Genomic DNA, 16,543 nt, shown 5'->3' with positions numbered 1-16,543 from the left:
ACACAATACTTTGAAAAGACCGTGGATCTCGTGGTGGCAGTGTGATGTTTGCTATCAAATCTTGTAAATCTTTTCTACTACCCACTCCTCCTAGTGTAGAAGTGCTTACTGTCAGCGTTGGACTTACTATTCCAACTGTCTCTTGCTTAACATGCTCCCTCCCAATGCATCAACTGATTATTGGCAAGATTTTCTAGACTACCTTGAATCTCTCAACACAATTTCCAGTATTATTAGGTGATTCTAATATCAGTGACATCAACTGGAACTCTCTATCTGGTCAGTCCCCCTTCTCCTCAAAATTTTGTGATGCCACATTTGATCTTAATCTTTTTTAGCTAGTAGAAGAGCCTTCACACATCGCTGGCAATATTCTTGATCTTGTTTTAACTAATGTCCTAGAGAAAATTTCTAATTTAATAATTAACAGTGAACCTCCCCATCCAATTCCTTCAGATCACTTTATGATAACCTTTGACTTTTCCACTTCACCCAACAGTATCAACAATTCAGTCTCAAGTACAATCTTCAATTTTTCTAAAGGCAACTACAATGGACTTTGTGATTTTATTCATCACTCAGAGTTTACATTCTACTATATGTCTGAAGACATCGAATTTGTGTGTTCCTACTTGAGTAATTTTATTAGGAATATCTTTAAGCAGTTTAATCCAATTGTTACAGTACAGGAAAATAATAAACCACCTACTGACATCAAGCATCACATTAAATGTCTCCGAACACTTAGACGTAGATACAGTACACATCCTACTGACTATACAACTGTACCAAAGTAGAAAAGTCTCAAGAACAACTCCAATCTAAAATAAGCAATGCCAAAAGTAGATATGAAAGTAAACTTGTTACTGAATTCGCCAGCAACAACAATAATTCCAAAATGTATCAACTACATCAGAAGACAACATCTCTTCCATCATTTACACTGTTCCAAGATTCTTCTCCTATAAACTGTGACTGTCAAGTATGGATATCTACCCAGTGATTGGAAACTTCACAAGATAATCCCCATTTTTAAATCAGGTAACCGCACTCAGGTTAAGAACTTTCACCCAATTTCTTTACTTAGTAATATATCCAAGGTGCTCGAGCATATAATTTACAACAAAATAATTAGTCATATTTCTAGCAGGATCAACCCAGTTCAGTTTGGGTTTTTACAGAATAGGTCAACAACTCAGCAACTTTCATTATTTCTATCAAACATTTTTAATACTTGTCATCAGCTGGATGTCATCTACTTAGACATTAGCAAGGCATCTGACACAATTTCCCACTCACATCTTCTTACCAAATTTCTATCATTTAACATTGGAGATGAAGTCTGGTCCGTCTGGTCCTGGTTCCATGCCTATATTATAATACAAACAGATATCAGTATGTAACTACAAAATTAATAACAGTAATTCCTGTCTACTTAGAGTGGAATCAGGTGTACCGCAAGGTAGTACTTAGTTCCCCTCCTGTTCGTCATATACATGAATGACCTTCCCAATGCTGTTCTCTTCAGCAAATCCTTTTTGTTTGCAATGTTTAAGGGAACATAGTGATATGAATCTCTTACAAAACAATGTCAACTGTCTGTCAAACTGGAGTACAACTTCACATCTGTCATTTCATCCCTCCAAAAGCTGTCATCTATCCTTCAACCTGAATTCCAAACATCTTCTACTATTGACAGTACCACCATACTTTCACTTCCCAAACACAAAGACCTCGGAGTAATAATTAGTAATAACCTTGAATGGAATCCTCACCTGGATAGCATTCTTACTAAGCCTACAAGATCTTAGGTCTTATTCGAAGAACATTTAGCCAATCTATGTCACCGCGAGTAAAAGTTAAACTCTACATAGCACTTGTTAGATCTTTAATCATATATTACTCTCCAGTTTGGCGCCCTTACCTTACGAAAGATATTACCAGGTTTGAACAACTACAACGTAGAGCCACCAAATACATCCTGAATGACTATACATCCGACTACAAAACACGTCTAATAAAACTTCAACTTCTTCCTTTAATGTATGTTCTGGAATTATCTGATATCATGTTTTTCATTACCTGCATCAAGAAGCCTACCTCAAGTTTTAACATCATCTCACACGTCTCATTCTCTAACAGTTGCACCAGATCTAATGGACTAAAACTGAGCCATAGTCCATCTTTCAATAACAAAGAATGTCACTTCTATTTAAACCGAATATGTAGACTGTGGATCTCTCTACCAATTGTCAACACGGACCTATCTACAGTATCCATCAAAAATCAAATTAAATTGTTCTTCTGGAAACATTTTATTGCAAACTTTAATTCAACCGACATTCCTGTATCAACCACTCCTCCATGACCTTTGATCATATCTAGTCTTCCCCCTGATCACAACTTGTCACATCTTATTTCTTAACTATTGTAAGCTAAGTAGTTATGTTACTATAAATCTTAAGTTAAGTAGTCATAATTTTACTTTAATTGTAATTTTAGGTTAAGTATAATTATAAGTAGTGTAGTTTTTGGGTACTGGCACAGGATGCCAGTATTCCGTCAGTGTAATTTTTACATAATACAGTTAGTTTATTACATTGTACAACTCTTTTGTCTGTCATTGCTTTTTACACTGTAAAGTCTTTAAATAAATAAATAAATAAATTTTCTGTAACATCTATTTCTCCAAGTACAAAGGACAATATAGTCATTATGCTCATGTCTCTAGAATACATATGCTAGCATAATAAGCTTGTGCTGAGACTTTTGTAAATAACAAGCACTGGTCTGATGACAACCAACAATATTCACCAGCAACAATAAGAGCAGTTTTTAATGGACCTTTCCCATTGATATTATGCAATGAATTGTCCCACATAATTATAGAGATTAGAAGTTAGATAATGTTTGATAACGGACGAGGGTGCAATGCTGGAACATATTTTTCTTGAATCACTTCTTCACGATGTTTAAACAACTCCATATATAGAAGCAGTTAAATGAAAGCAACCATTGGCACAACTGCTATAGCTAGCAGCCATGTTACCTTTTTCAACACATTATGTGCTGATAAATACCATAATGGAACAGTCACACATGTACATCATGTACCTATCATTCTGTATGTACCATAACAAAATGTAACATTTAAAATTGTAATAGAACTTTAATTGATAAAATGGCACTTTATACAGTATTAGACTTGTCACTTTTCTGTATAATAGACTGCAGGGCTAAAAAGGGGCTAGTTGTGGCCAAAAAGCTAGTTGTAAATGACTTTTGGCTAGTTGTAAAAGTCAGACTAAATAGCAAGCTGCACCAAAGAAAAGAATAAAGTCAAAAATTACATACATGTGCTGTGCATGTTTACAGGGATTTGACAAAAGTACTTCAAGATCCAGTCTTGAGATTGCCATTTTCGAGGATTTTTCTGCTTATGGTCCACTAATTTAAAAATTGCAACTTATAGTTATGGTCATTTTCACAGTTCACTATTGATATAAAAAATTGCCTTAAAATGTTATAAAACAATAAAGAATTGACTTGTACGTCACTGTAAGTTTGTTTGCTATTTCCTAGTTCCACATCTCAGTCACTTATATCTCAAATTACTTCCAGATTCAATCTCACCACAATTATGTTTCAACTAGGTAAATATGCTCCCACACTCCCCTGAAATCCCTTGATATAGAACACAAAATACAAAATATGTAATTCAAACACAAAGAAAATTTTGTTTATATGTATTACCCCCCCCCCCGGTTTCAGGTTTGGGCTAGTTGTAAAAAATAGTTTTTTTAGCCACTGTAATAGAGACTGTGGTAGTCAGCTGACTGCAACAGGCAAGGGCCAGGATATAGATAGGGGGATTGAATATTTCAGCTGAAATATCTGGACCCCCCGTTGAATGCGTGCAAATGGTGTTACTAATAAATTTTGTAGGGGGAATAAAATATTTCAGAGGGGGTCCATATATTTCAAACATTTTAGTTCCGGGGTCCAAATATTTCGATATATTTGGACCGGGGGGACCAAAATAGGGGGTCCAAAGTTTTAGTGACAGGCCGCTCGCCAGACTAACTTTTAGCTATTATAGCTCAGTAGCCACAGAAAAGAGAAGTAGGCGAGACAAATAGCTAGGCTTCTGAGCAATAATCACATTACCCAACTCTTCGTATGACGACTAGTTGACGAAAAATGGTGAAGCCTGGTTTTGATCAAGTGCTCTTCTTATTGCTGTTAACTGTCGACGTACTACAATCAAACGCACAAAACACCACCGAGTCTAACGTTACCCTTGAAGATTGTCGCTACTTTCCCGACGAAGCTGAATCCTGTATCAGCGACTATGAAACTCTAGAGGAGTTACTTAGAGCTGACGATGAACAGATTGCTACACTTGCTAGGAACTTTTACAGAACGGGTCAAGACCCTACAGAGTACATCAAAATAACTTACATGTTTCAGATCCCATCAAGTGACGAGGATGAAACTTGTGTTCCTATTGAACGAAATTACATTTGGAGCACTTCACCAGTTTTTTTACTGGGACCTAAGGCACTATTTTGGCTATCACTATTCTCTATCAGTGTCAATGAAGAAAGTGTTACTATAAGACTACCTTGTATACAGGAGACTGCTCAAAGAGATCTGCTCACAAGATTAACATATCTGGTAGGTAGCTATTAGCTAGTTAGCTAGATTCCATTTGTACTGTACTGAACTAATATAACGAGTCAAGGGACACCAAGTCAAGGGACACCGGCTAACATAATGACAACCGGTATGTGAGAGCTGCTGGTTGTAGCTACGTGTAGTGTTGATAAGTGATAGTAGATTATTGTTGCAATTGAAAATATCTTTAGATTCCTTGGTGTGTGGGCTGTGCAGTAGTGCAATAGAGGCTACATTCTAATGGAGCAAGTTTTTGGAGTTAATAACAAACGTATCAATTTCCTTATACATGTACTTGTCCCGCATATCCATACAGATTTGTCATCTTCAGAGTATACAAACAAGAATGAAGACTCCAATTGCCTGAGACTCAAGTCTCCAGTGTGGCCCAAAATGTTATAGGTTCCTTTTGGACTCCTTGGATGATAATGTATTAGTAATATTTGATGTTGATATATCATACCAATCAGTAATTGAAATTGCATTGATTTTGTGTTATGTTTTGGTTTGATATTGCAACATCCAAAGTGCAGTGTATTTTATATTGAACCATTGACAATCGGTACGCTAAGCATTGATTGTGCAGTGGGCATAGTTTTACAGTATAACCATAATATTAAGCTATTAAAAATGTGTTCTCAGTGTCCTACATTACTAGTCTATAAGAGTGTGTAGGTATATTATGTATATTAATACACACCTGCATTGGTTGTTTTTACTCACTCTGTCACTATTGAGCTACATAACTATAATACCAATTATAAAGTATGCAATGAATAAATTCACTGGTAGTTAATTCATGAGCTTAATCACCTACTACAATATTCATAACAAAATAGTTTTATAGAACAATACTAGAATATGTCTGGGAATGCAATTAGTGCTAATTGCATATTAACCATGTATTGGAGCCATTACTGATAGCTGTACTTCCATTCCTTAGAAAGTATATGGTTTTTACATGTATGTTCAAATTTTCTGTACATAGATAAAAACTAGTCTACATACGTAACTAATCTCATGTGCCACATTCTTGAGATCTAACTATAATGTTTATACATACAAAGAACATGAATACCTCCACATCTGAATGGTTTGAAAGGAAGACACAGTTGGATATGATGTGGTCCCAAACAATGACACGTTTTAATACTGTATAGTGGGTTTTCTTGAGAGAATTTTAATCTCGCATTTTGGGAATTTTACAATATTAAAATTCACGACATATTTCATCACGTGCAGGTGGAATTTTCTTTGTCACAAGGTTTTTAGCATAACATTTGACAACAAACCAGGTGCCTGTTTATGTACAAAACAGCTTAATTGCTGATTATTTATAATGACTTGATCAGTTGCAGTTGCTCGTTCCCCTATACACTGATCATGAACACATGTTTATTCACCAAGCATCGCTGAACAGCTGCCTTGCTTCCTGACAAACTTCGAGCACCTGAATCATCGCAGATACAAAGAAACATGGCTATCATGCCTATGTCATACTGGATTCCACTGCTTGCCATCTTATATGTGAACACTTATTATATTGAGTGATCAATTTGTGTGAGGAATTTTATTATTACAAATTTGCCGCCTCACGAGATTAAGTACCACATGATTTTATTTCTGCAGACCCATATGCTGTATCCTTAGCTACAGAGAGTAAAAATTTTCTTGAGTCGTCACTCCATGGCACGTATCACTGTTTGTGACCGGGCCTGTGAAAACAGAGCATGTGAGCACAAACTACACCCCGTCACACAACATGTCATATATCAGTACTGGAAAAGAATATTTACATTCTGTTACTTGCATCATAAAGCAATTAAATGCTTACTAAGTGTTAAAATTTTCATTACCATAGCATATTGTTATGAGTGAAGGAAATTTGAAAAAGTAGGTAAAAATCATGTGCTCACATACCCCGTTCTCACAGGCCCAGTCACATTTTGTTATTTATATTGTGTTGTACAAAGTAGACACTCCTTGCATAATTTTATACAGTATTATAAAGAAAATGCAGTTTGTTTAATGGTATGACAAAAGAAAGCTATTAAGTTGTGGCAATGCGTTAAGATGGTGTGGCAGTTGGCCAAGTGACAGGGATGTGGTGATTATGCCGGCATGATTTTGGGCATAATAGGTATGTGTAAGAATCAGGAATTATACTAACATTTTGAGGTGATTGTAGAGCTTTAACAGTGATAAACCTCCACCGATTGCACAATGAACTTTATCTGAAATTATGTCACAGACTTAAAAATGGACACTGTAGTGTGGGGACATTTGTAAAATTTGTATGGGCGTCTATGGGAAGAAAACTTTGTACGGCAATATCTCAGCCAAGAAGGAAGATATTGAACTCTAACTAGTAGGTATGGTTATTATAAGACATTACAATAAGTACGTAAAAGCAATTTTCGGTTGATTTTCAAAACAACACTAGATTCCTATTCTTTCAGCTAATTTATAACCATACCTGCTGGTTAGAGCTCAATATCTTCCATCTTAGCTGAGATATCGCCATTCAAAAATTTTCTTCCCATAGTCACCCATACAAATTTTACAAACGTCCCCACACTACAGCAGCCATTTTATGCCTGTGACATAATTTCGGATAAGGCTCAAGTAAGAAGATAGTCTAGTAGACTAAACATTATTAACCATATATGGTGGCGTGATTTTGGGAATAATTAGAAGCATAATAGGTGATGTTTTGCATGCTGCTCAAATCATAATGCTCATTTTTTGGAACACAATAGCCTCATGCCTACCATGTGATCACAACTACCTCGGTGATGTGTTCAAGTGCTATTTCATCTGTCAATATCATTCAGATTTGCACATGTTTACTGCACTGAGACTATTGTACAACTCTAGCTAATGATCTAGACCATGTGTAAACAATGTGATTTTGATAAATGCAACAGTAAATATTTCAAGGGGAAGATCTTGACAAAATTGTAAAATTTTGCTTTAAAAAGCATGCTACAGTATAATTATGGTATATATACCAAAACAGTGAAGTTGAGAAAAAGGCAGAAAAGCCAGTGTTGTGAAATCAGAGGTGGTGGCCAAGAAATGGCTGCAAGTGCTCATTATCAGCTGTGTCTTGACTATTACCTTAGATTTTGTACCTTTTTCATCAAGCATTTAAGGGAACTGCACCCTTTTTCTCAAGGCTGTTCTGGTATAGATAGCACATTTTGTAATTGTAAGCCTTGGGCTTCCTTTTTACTTTTTTTCTTTACAAGAAGACTTTTTTAATTTATATGGTCTGTTTAAACTATTTATTTTAATTATGATTTACATAGCTAAAGTTCTAAAAGGGTGATTTGTTTTGTAGCTGAATGGACTACAGGGTGAGTTGTAATGTACTCTTCAGGGAGGCTTGTTTGTAGCTGATGTCCTACAGAGTAATTTTATCATATCTGAACTCACTACCAAGTTGACTTGTAATGCTGTACATGTAATGTAGCCATACTCTCTACAGGAAGCCTTGCTTGGAACTGTACAGGGTGACTTGTTACGTAGCTGTTTGTTTGTAGCTAAACTCTTTACAATCTACATGTAATAGTTGTAACTTGGGCATGAGGGCTTTTCCTGATATGTATGCCCGGCTGCACCAGGGCATAAAGCCCGAATGCCTGTGTTACAGCTAATATGTAACACTTACTTCTCAGGCTGATAGCCTGTACAGGGTGATCAATCACCCAAGCCAATACGAGTGCAACTACTGGATGTATTATATGCATGCCTAAAATTTCCACTATGGTTCAGCAGCTATTACATTCTGGTTACGTTCGGTTACGATGAACGGACATATCCTAGAGATATCATGGAGAATTTTGGTTATTTGAGGTGAGAGAGAACCATCATTATTAAATGAGGAAACATGTAAATACATTACAATATGATGAGCCCTCAGTCTCGTGCGACCACAGCCAGACTCTTAAAAGAGATCTGTGTGGGCACGGCAAGGTTAAACAAACAAACAAACAAAATAATCCCTAAACCTACATACAAAAATAGAAATTTGTTACATTAATACACATGAACTGCGCTGTCCACTCACTGGAATTCCTGGCCAAGAAAATATTCTGTGAGCAGAACATGCACGCCTTAGCAGCTGCATTGTCAAAAGTCTGTCGAATAGAAGACTTGGTGGTGGTTTAAGGGTGGATAATGTTTTAATCAGTGCTATTGAATCGTTTATGGAAATTAAATTACAAGTTCACTAAGGTCCTAGATAGGTAAGCTTGCTTGTAGAGTGGTTACTCTGTGCATAGTGGTAGCTTTGTAATGGAGGCGTGTCCATATTTGAAAATATGCAGAAACAATCGGTGAATAAGCTATAGCACTAGTTCTCACCTTAGCTCAACGTTTTTCAAATTAATTGTAGGATGGCGAGGATTCTCCGTCTGAGTGGTTTTCATGGTGAAATCCAAGTAATCACGTGAGTATTAGTCAATCCCTATAATCGCTTTTGGCCTCAACATCTATATAATCACTGTCCAGTTGTAGTCTGGCTACATTTCATAATTATGTAGTCTGGTTAGCTGGGCTACATACAAAAAATAATGTAGCCAGGGTGGCTCCTTTGATCTGAGGTGTGCAAGTGTTACATAGTGACTTGTAGGCTATTAACATGTAAGTATGTTTAAGGAAAACAATTTTTTTAGTAGGAACTATTACATGCAATAAAGTACGTGACCCTCTAACCATCAAAGACACTGTGGATTAATCTAGTAAGTTATGCATTTTGACATATTTGTGCATTAGTAGACCAGTACACTTACCTTAAAGCATTCACACCCACAGGATCTCGGTAACTGGGATAAACAGATCATTCACTGATTGTTCTGTGAAAGTCACATAATTATGAAAATGTTTTATCTTGTTAGTTGTTTGATCTAGTCATGTGTATCATTGAGATGAAATGGGAGAAGGCAATCTGTTACACTGAGGATAGTTACAAGCTACTTTGTCAAAAGATGGTATACGGTGTCCATGCATTTCACTATAATGGATGCACATTGCAAGTAATGAGAGAACTCATGGACTTGGACACTGTATATAATTACCAAGTAAATATCCAAATAGGTTGGCTAATGCAGCTCCATTTTCAGGCCTTGGTATGCCCTACCAGACAACACAACAGTTAGAGAGTTAAACAAGGAGATCATCACAGTATAGGGATGTTCATTTCAATGTACACACATCTGACACCATTATACCCTTTGATATGGTGTTGCAGAAATCAAATTACATTACCAAAAATTTAACAAACAAGTGTAAGAAAAATTAGGAATTTTGCAAGCTAGCAGGAATCATTACAATATTTCAACAAAGAATCATCACCTTGAGTTGCAAATTTGATCCCTTCTTGGACATGCTGGTTTTAATGTGAATTATTTGTATGAGCAAAACTATAGGAACACTTCAGAATTTCTAGTAAGGAATATGCAGAGCCGGCCTAGGGCCTCAGAGCTCCAAAAATGGGGTCTCAGGCTTCAGAATCTAATATTCATACAGCCAATTTCACTAGCACTTCCTTCTATGCAGCCATGTGCTAGTGGTCAGTTCTAGGTAATCCCAGTATTCTACAGGCACTTATATCATTATGATAGCTAAAGCACACACTAATACTGACTCTCCATTGTATTTATATGATCATAAGGCTAATAGTGTGGGACAATTCTGTAATTGGGTTGGAGTCCAGGAGAGACATTGTCTAATTGTATTGCTACCAATGAATGTTAGTTATGAAAAGTACTTAAAACAAGTATGGCTTTTTATTGTTTTTGCTTCTCAACTAACACCTTTGCACATTTTCCTGGCGCCCTCTGGTTGTACAACTGAGTAGCTATACACTAATGAAAATTGGCACTAAGATTACAGTAAAGTATTGTTCAATGACATGATAAAGATGATGCAACAGCTAAGAATAGGAGGCAACACTGGATCCTTAACAAAGGTCTCAAAATCAACTAGCTGAACAGCTGCTATACAGTGCTGGGAAAAACCTCCATGGGGCTGGAAAGATATATTAAGTATAATATTAAGATTTACACACAAACACTTCTAGGATATAGAATTAAAACTAAAAAAAACAGTAGTCATACATATAGACAGAGTCATGCAGTCTATACTGTTTGCATGGCAAGCATATTAATGTACGTACATGAAAGTCCCAGTGATACATGCACAATGTGTGCTTGATTGATTTCTGACATGTGTGTGGGGGCCTCTATATTTGGCTTGCCTAGGGCCTTTGTATCTGGCCCTGAATATAGGAGTTGTTTTGTATAATAGTTTTTGACTTAGTTCTGCATGTTACATAGTTCCACAATTATAGAGAATGTTATGTAAAGCTAGCCTATAGCCAGTCTGTTGATTTATTTAGACTGTTGCAGGAGTGCCACAAAAATATGGATGATTTCCATTTATTCACAAAGACATTAATGCATTGCCACAAACCAACACCTAGCTTGCATTGTCAGCAAGGAGAACAAGGATAAGTCCATGATGTGCATACTGCGCTATGCCAAAATATACCTGTTGGGCTGAAGTAAAACCTACCTGGAAAAAAGAAAACATGTAGCTTTAATAGCTATTCAGAGCTATCTTTATCTGAAACAATCATGTAGTAAGTAATCCGTCTGGCATTTTGAACTTAATAGTGTTTCGGTTTGCAATGTACGCAAATTTGGGCTTGAGTGCCACAATTAAAGGTATTGTGAGGGGTTAATAATCTTTTGTGGGAAGGCGAGAATTAACTTCTTAATCCCTACTATAATGTACTACCGTATTGTAAGATTGCATTACAATGAGGAAATGAATAAATTTAATAAATAAATTTTGTATCAACATTTTGGGAAGGGTTTGAGTCACACATTTGTCACACGCCTGAAACAGTTTTGTGACAAACTACTTAGTACTGTTTTGTCTTTTCTGAATACAGTTAGTTAAAGTGATAAAAAATTTAGCAATCAAAACATTTATTGTTTCAGATAATTCAGGTTTTACAGTGTAGTTTCTGAATGTAAATACAGTTTCTTACTCAAGCATTAATTTTTATGCTGTACTCTATGGTGTATAGTTTCTAATTACTGTTGACAATAGTCACTCTTCTGCAATGGTTTCTTTACAGAGTAGAATGTATGCACAAGGAAGATATGTTGAAGAACTAGATCTTGACTTAGCCAGCAAGTATTATTTTCAGACACAGAGTAATTCAGATGAGGATGTCCATTATCGAACTATATACGCCATGTTGTTTTACTTGGAAGTATTGAGTAGTCTGCTCTATACTTTTCTCTGTTTAACAACATATACATGGATATTTCCAGCTTTCGTTAAATCAAAGCAAGATCTGAAAGAGACCATCTCTCCGAAATTTATCAAGTTAGCGACATTATATAAACTAAAGGAACCTCATTATATTGCGAAGTTCATAACTGCTATTATAGCATTAATACCGATGGTCACTTTTCATATAATTGCTGCAGTGGAATTGATCAAGCATCGTGAAGAAGTGCTTAACGAAGAAGATGTTCCAGCTCCATCAACCATTGCTCTTTCCTTTACATTCAGTGTGACTATGTTATATCTACTGATATTTTGTATTGTGTACTGTTACAAAGGAGAGCAATTTGATCTAAAGAAGTACGTTATGCATTGCCTAACTTCATTATCCATTGCTTATTTTGGACATTTCGTTCCTTTTGTCTCACTGGCATTCATCCAAGATCCATTGAAAACGTTCCTTGTTGTTGCTGGTGAATTGCTGGTTGTTATCTGTGTGTATGGAGTGGTACTAGTGGCAGTATACACTGTTAGCTACCAGAGTGGTCGTGTGTTCCTGGATGCACTAGGCTGGGTTCTTTCTGCAGTAATAGTGATCGCAGCTCTGACAACTGTGCTTACTTTGTTCAGTCTTGGAAGTTTTAATGATTTTGATGATATACAAGAATTACTGTTTCCGGTGATAGGAACAGTTGGCACATTGTTACTGGGGTATTACCTGAAGCCATCTGGAGAAGAGGAAGGCAATGAAAATGCTACCCAACAGCAAGAAACCCCTATTCAACCAGCTGATGCTAATACTGTAACTGCGAATGATGAAGCTGCTGGAGAAGAGGAAGGCAATGAAAGTGCTACCCAACAACAAAAAACTTCTATTCAACCAGCTGATGCTAATACTGTAACTGTGAATGATGTAGCAGACTCAAATGTTTGAAAATCAAGCTGTGTTAACTATTTTGCTGGAACATAGTTAGTAGTAGCTATGCATTTTGTTTTGTAGTTTATTATAATTATTTGCATATAAGTAAATTGTTAGGATAAAAAATTTCTATTCCACAACAATGACGTAGTTATAATGCATCAATTTGTTTATAGCTTTATTGCCCAAGAATTGATAGCAAAATAATTAGTTGGCTGATAACCACTGTATTACTTATATCCCTTAATCTTCCAGGTATTGCAAAATCGCTTTACACTACTCCACATAATTGATTTGGATCTCCTATATTTATGTATTAAGCGATGATTGTAAAAATTTCAGGACTAGCTCTCTACATTTCAGTGACCAATTAATTATGCCAGTGTGATTGTGGAACAATCTGATTATGGATTTATATGTAAAAATGATAATGTTTTCATAGCAGCATGTGTTATCGTCTTGTGTATAATTAATTTTGCTATGAAGTTACTGATCCAATAATAATGGGTGGTTTAGAGAAAGCATTACCATCCAGCTACAAGAAGGATTTTTTAAGTACATGAACAAGTGTGTCGCTATACATTGATACCACGTACACAGAAACAGTACAGTATTATGTGTACTTATTTCAAGTGGGGAATATACTTTACAAATAAACTATACCTAACAACTTATTATTTTATGGCTGAGAATGTAGCATGCTCTAATGCAAGGTGTATGCTTTCAAACAAAATAGTGGAATAAATGCAGTTAAATATTTTGTGGGTAATAATAGTAAATGCAGGCACTCATAAGACCACAGCTAGACAGAACACTTAAACTTTGATGGCAACTTTCAAGTATCTAAATCCTGTAGAATCTGTGTAGATCCCTTATTTTCATTTCAATAGATCCTGGCATGTCTCTGATCGCATGAGGCAATACAAAACAAGGCAATTACACACCTATTTGATACACGGGTGATGTACTAATTAGAGTTAGGTGGATTGGCTTGTTTTTACTAATGAATGCTACATTTCTTATGTCACAAGCACTGTGACGGTGCAGTGAAGGTACATGAGCTGTGGTCTAAACAAGTTAGACTTTAGGTTGGCACCACAACACAGGGCCTCCAGCACAGGTTACTAAATTCCATAGAACCCTGTGTTATGAACCCACCATATAATTGTGTGTGTAACAGTGATGTTGATTATACATAGGGACATTATGTTATGCTGCATTGACAGCACTGCTCAAATTTTCCCCTATATGCTCACTTTATTAATATTTTTCCACTGTGCTCAATAGTACGCTCACATTATTTTATTAGTATGTTATGAAAAGTTGTCTTGCCTTAACACTTGGTTATCCACCAATGGTGTTTGCTATACATTTTGTGACTTCAAGAAAATAATTCATTTTTAGGCAAACGAAAAAAACTTTCATTCATAACATACATCTCTATTGGGTCAGTAGCCTCTAATTAAGGACACATAAAAAATAAATATTTCCTTACAAAGATCTATTAGAACAAGCAGTCTATACATATTTTTATATTTTCCTGCACCTGTGTCATGACAGTATTTTTGTTGCAAAGCCATTATGTAATATGTGACTGGGCCTGCAAAAATAGGACATGTGGGCACATAAAATTTGCCTACTTTTTCAAATTTTCATGACTCATAACTTTTTATGCCATTGTGCTGTAGCCACATAATTTTCAGCACTTATTTAATATTTCATTGGCTTTATAATATTTAATAGTTATAGAGTGCAGATACCCTATTCCAACACTGAGATATGTTCTGTTATGTGATGGTGTATAGTTTGTGCCCACATGCCTATTTTCACAGGCCCAGTCACATATCAAGACACACGGTAGTGTGTCGTGCGGCCCAAGAAGCCGGCGCGCCACACCGTGAGTATATTGACAGGAAGAACGAAAACGTCATTTTCACACCTTTGTATCTCGGTGATCACTTATCTGATTGGAACCAAATTTGCTACACAGTTGCCCGCCAGCCAAGGGAGTCTACATTCCAAATTTGAAGGAAATCGCTCCAGCCATTTCCGAGATACGAGCTGCCAAAGTTTCGTTTTTTTTTCTTCGTTTTTTTTCTTCTTCTTCTTCGTCTTTTCGCACACTTGCAAAAATTGCTGTAACTCGCAAACGCGTACTCCGATCGCCTTGAAATTTGGCACACAGAAAGGGAGTCCAAAGGCGAATCCTAGCATCAACTTTGGTACAAATCCGATGAATGGTTCAGGAGTTATGACCGATTATTCGCGTAAAACAAGATCGATTTGTTGTCACGCCTACAGGGTAAACCGCTTCATGGAATGAGTTGAAAATTGCTATGTAGATGGAGTAACCATCGTAGGAGTGCCTTTTGGTGGTTTGAAAGGAATCGAGATAAAGACCATGGAGATATGACACAAAACCCAACCTGTGTCACAATTACGCGATCGATTTTTTATAAATATAAAAGTATTAGTTTTCACGCCTACTAGGCAAACCGCTTAGAGCAATGAGCTGAAAATCGGTGTATAGCTGGAATAATCTTCATTGAAAGTCCTTGCAGTAGTACAGAAGAATCGGATTACAAACCACTGAGTTATGATTCGAAAGCCAACTCCGTGTAGCAAATGCGAGATCGAGATACTCTAATAGAACAGTCACCCTAATAGAGCATTCGGCTAATTTATTTATTCCATTATAGAATTTTATTACATCACAAGTTATTCTGTAGGGAGTTCAGCTGCAAACAGTTAATCTTATAGACAGTTCAGCAAGAAGACAGTCACCATGTGGAGAGTTAAGCAAATATATCACTATAGAGATTCAGAACATTACAAGTCACACTGAAGAAAGTTCAGCTATAAACAAGTCATGCACTGTGTAGAGAATTCAGCTACAATTAAGTCACTCTCTAGAGAATTCAGTTACACAGAATTCAGCTACACACAAGTCACTGTGGAGAGAGTACAGCTACAAACAAATTATCCTTTAGAGTGATCAGCTACAAACAAAAAACACTTTGCAGGGTGTTCAGCTGCAACAAATCAACCTTTAGAGCGATCAGCAATGAACAAATCAACACAAATCTACCTGTAGAGAGATAAGCTAGAAACAAATCACCCTGTAGAGAGTTCAGCTACAAAAAATCACCCTGTAGAGACATCAGCTAGAAACTAGACACAATGTAAGGAGTTCAGCTACAAGCAATCACCCTGTAGAGAGTTCAGCTAAAACAAATCAACCTGCAGAGAGATCAGCTACAGACAAATCACCTTATAGAGAGTTTAGCTACAAGCAGATTACATGTAGAGAGATCGGCTACAAACAAATCAACCTGCAGAGAGATCAGCTACAGACAAATCACCTTATAGAGAGTTTAGCTACAAACAGATTACATGTAGAGAGATCGGCTACAAACAAATCAACATGCAGAGAGATCAGCTACACACAAATCAACTTGTAGAGAGATCAGCTAAAACAAATCAACCTGCAGAGAGATCAGCTACAAACAAATCACCTTATAGATAGTTCAGCTACAAACAAATTACCTTGTAGAGAGATCGGCTACAAACAAATCAACCTGCAGAGTGATCAGCTACACACAATTCAACTTGTAGAGAGATCAGCTACAAACAAATCACCCT

The 16,543-nt window shown here is 36.4% G+C and overlaps 1 protein-coding gene across 2 annotated transcripts; it reads left to right on the top strand.

Moving 5' to 3' along the window:
• Positions 1-4,056: 4,056 nt before the first annotated feature.
• On the top strand, positions 4,057-13,331 carry LOC136263848 (uncharacterized). Of its 2 annotated transcripts, XM_066058472.1 has the most exons (3): positions 4,057-4,677; positions 11,828-12,951; positions 13,157-13,266. In XM_066058472.1, exons 1-2 carry the CDS (start codon positions 4,201-4,203, stop codon positions 12,914-12,916), a joined length of 1,566 nt encoding a protein of 521 aa, XP_065914544.1. In that variant the 5' UTR covers positions 4,057-4,200; the 3' UTR covers positions 12,917-12,951; positions 13,157-13,266. The 2 variants fall into 2 exon arrangements, with proteins under 2 accessions (XP_065914544.1, XP_065914543.1); XM_066058471.1 differs by having other exon boundaries at positions 11,828-13,331.
• Positions 13,332-16,543: the final 3,212 nt, after the last annotated feature.

This window comes from Dysidea avara, chromosome 8 (genome assembly GCF_963678975.1).
Source record: "Dysidea avara chromosome 8, odDysAvar1.4, whole genome shotgun sequence".
NCBI lineage: Eukaryota > Metazoa > Porifera > Demospongiae > Dictyoceratida > Dysideidae > Dysidea > Dysidea avara.
The sequence above is the reverse complement of the archived record's forward strand: the minus strand, read 5'-3'. Positions and strand labels throughout refer to the sequence as shown.

Coding starts and splice junctions, on each gene's coding strand:
- LOC136263848 (XM_066058471.1), top strand. CDS start 4,201: ATGGTGAAGCCTGGTTTTGATCAAGTGCTCTTCTTATTGCTGTTAACT. Junction 4,678..11,827: donor TCACAAGATTAACATATCTG/GTAGGTAGCTAT, acceptor GTTTCTTTACAG/AGTAGAATGTATGCACAAGG.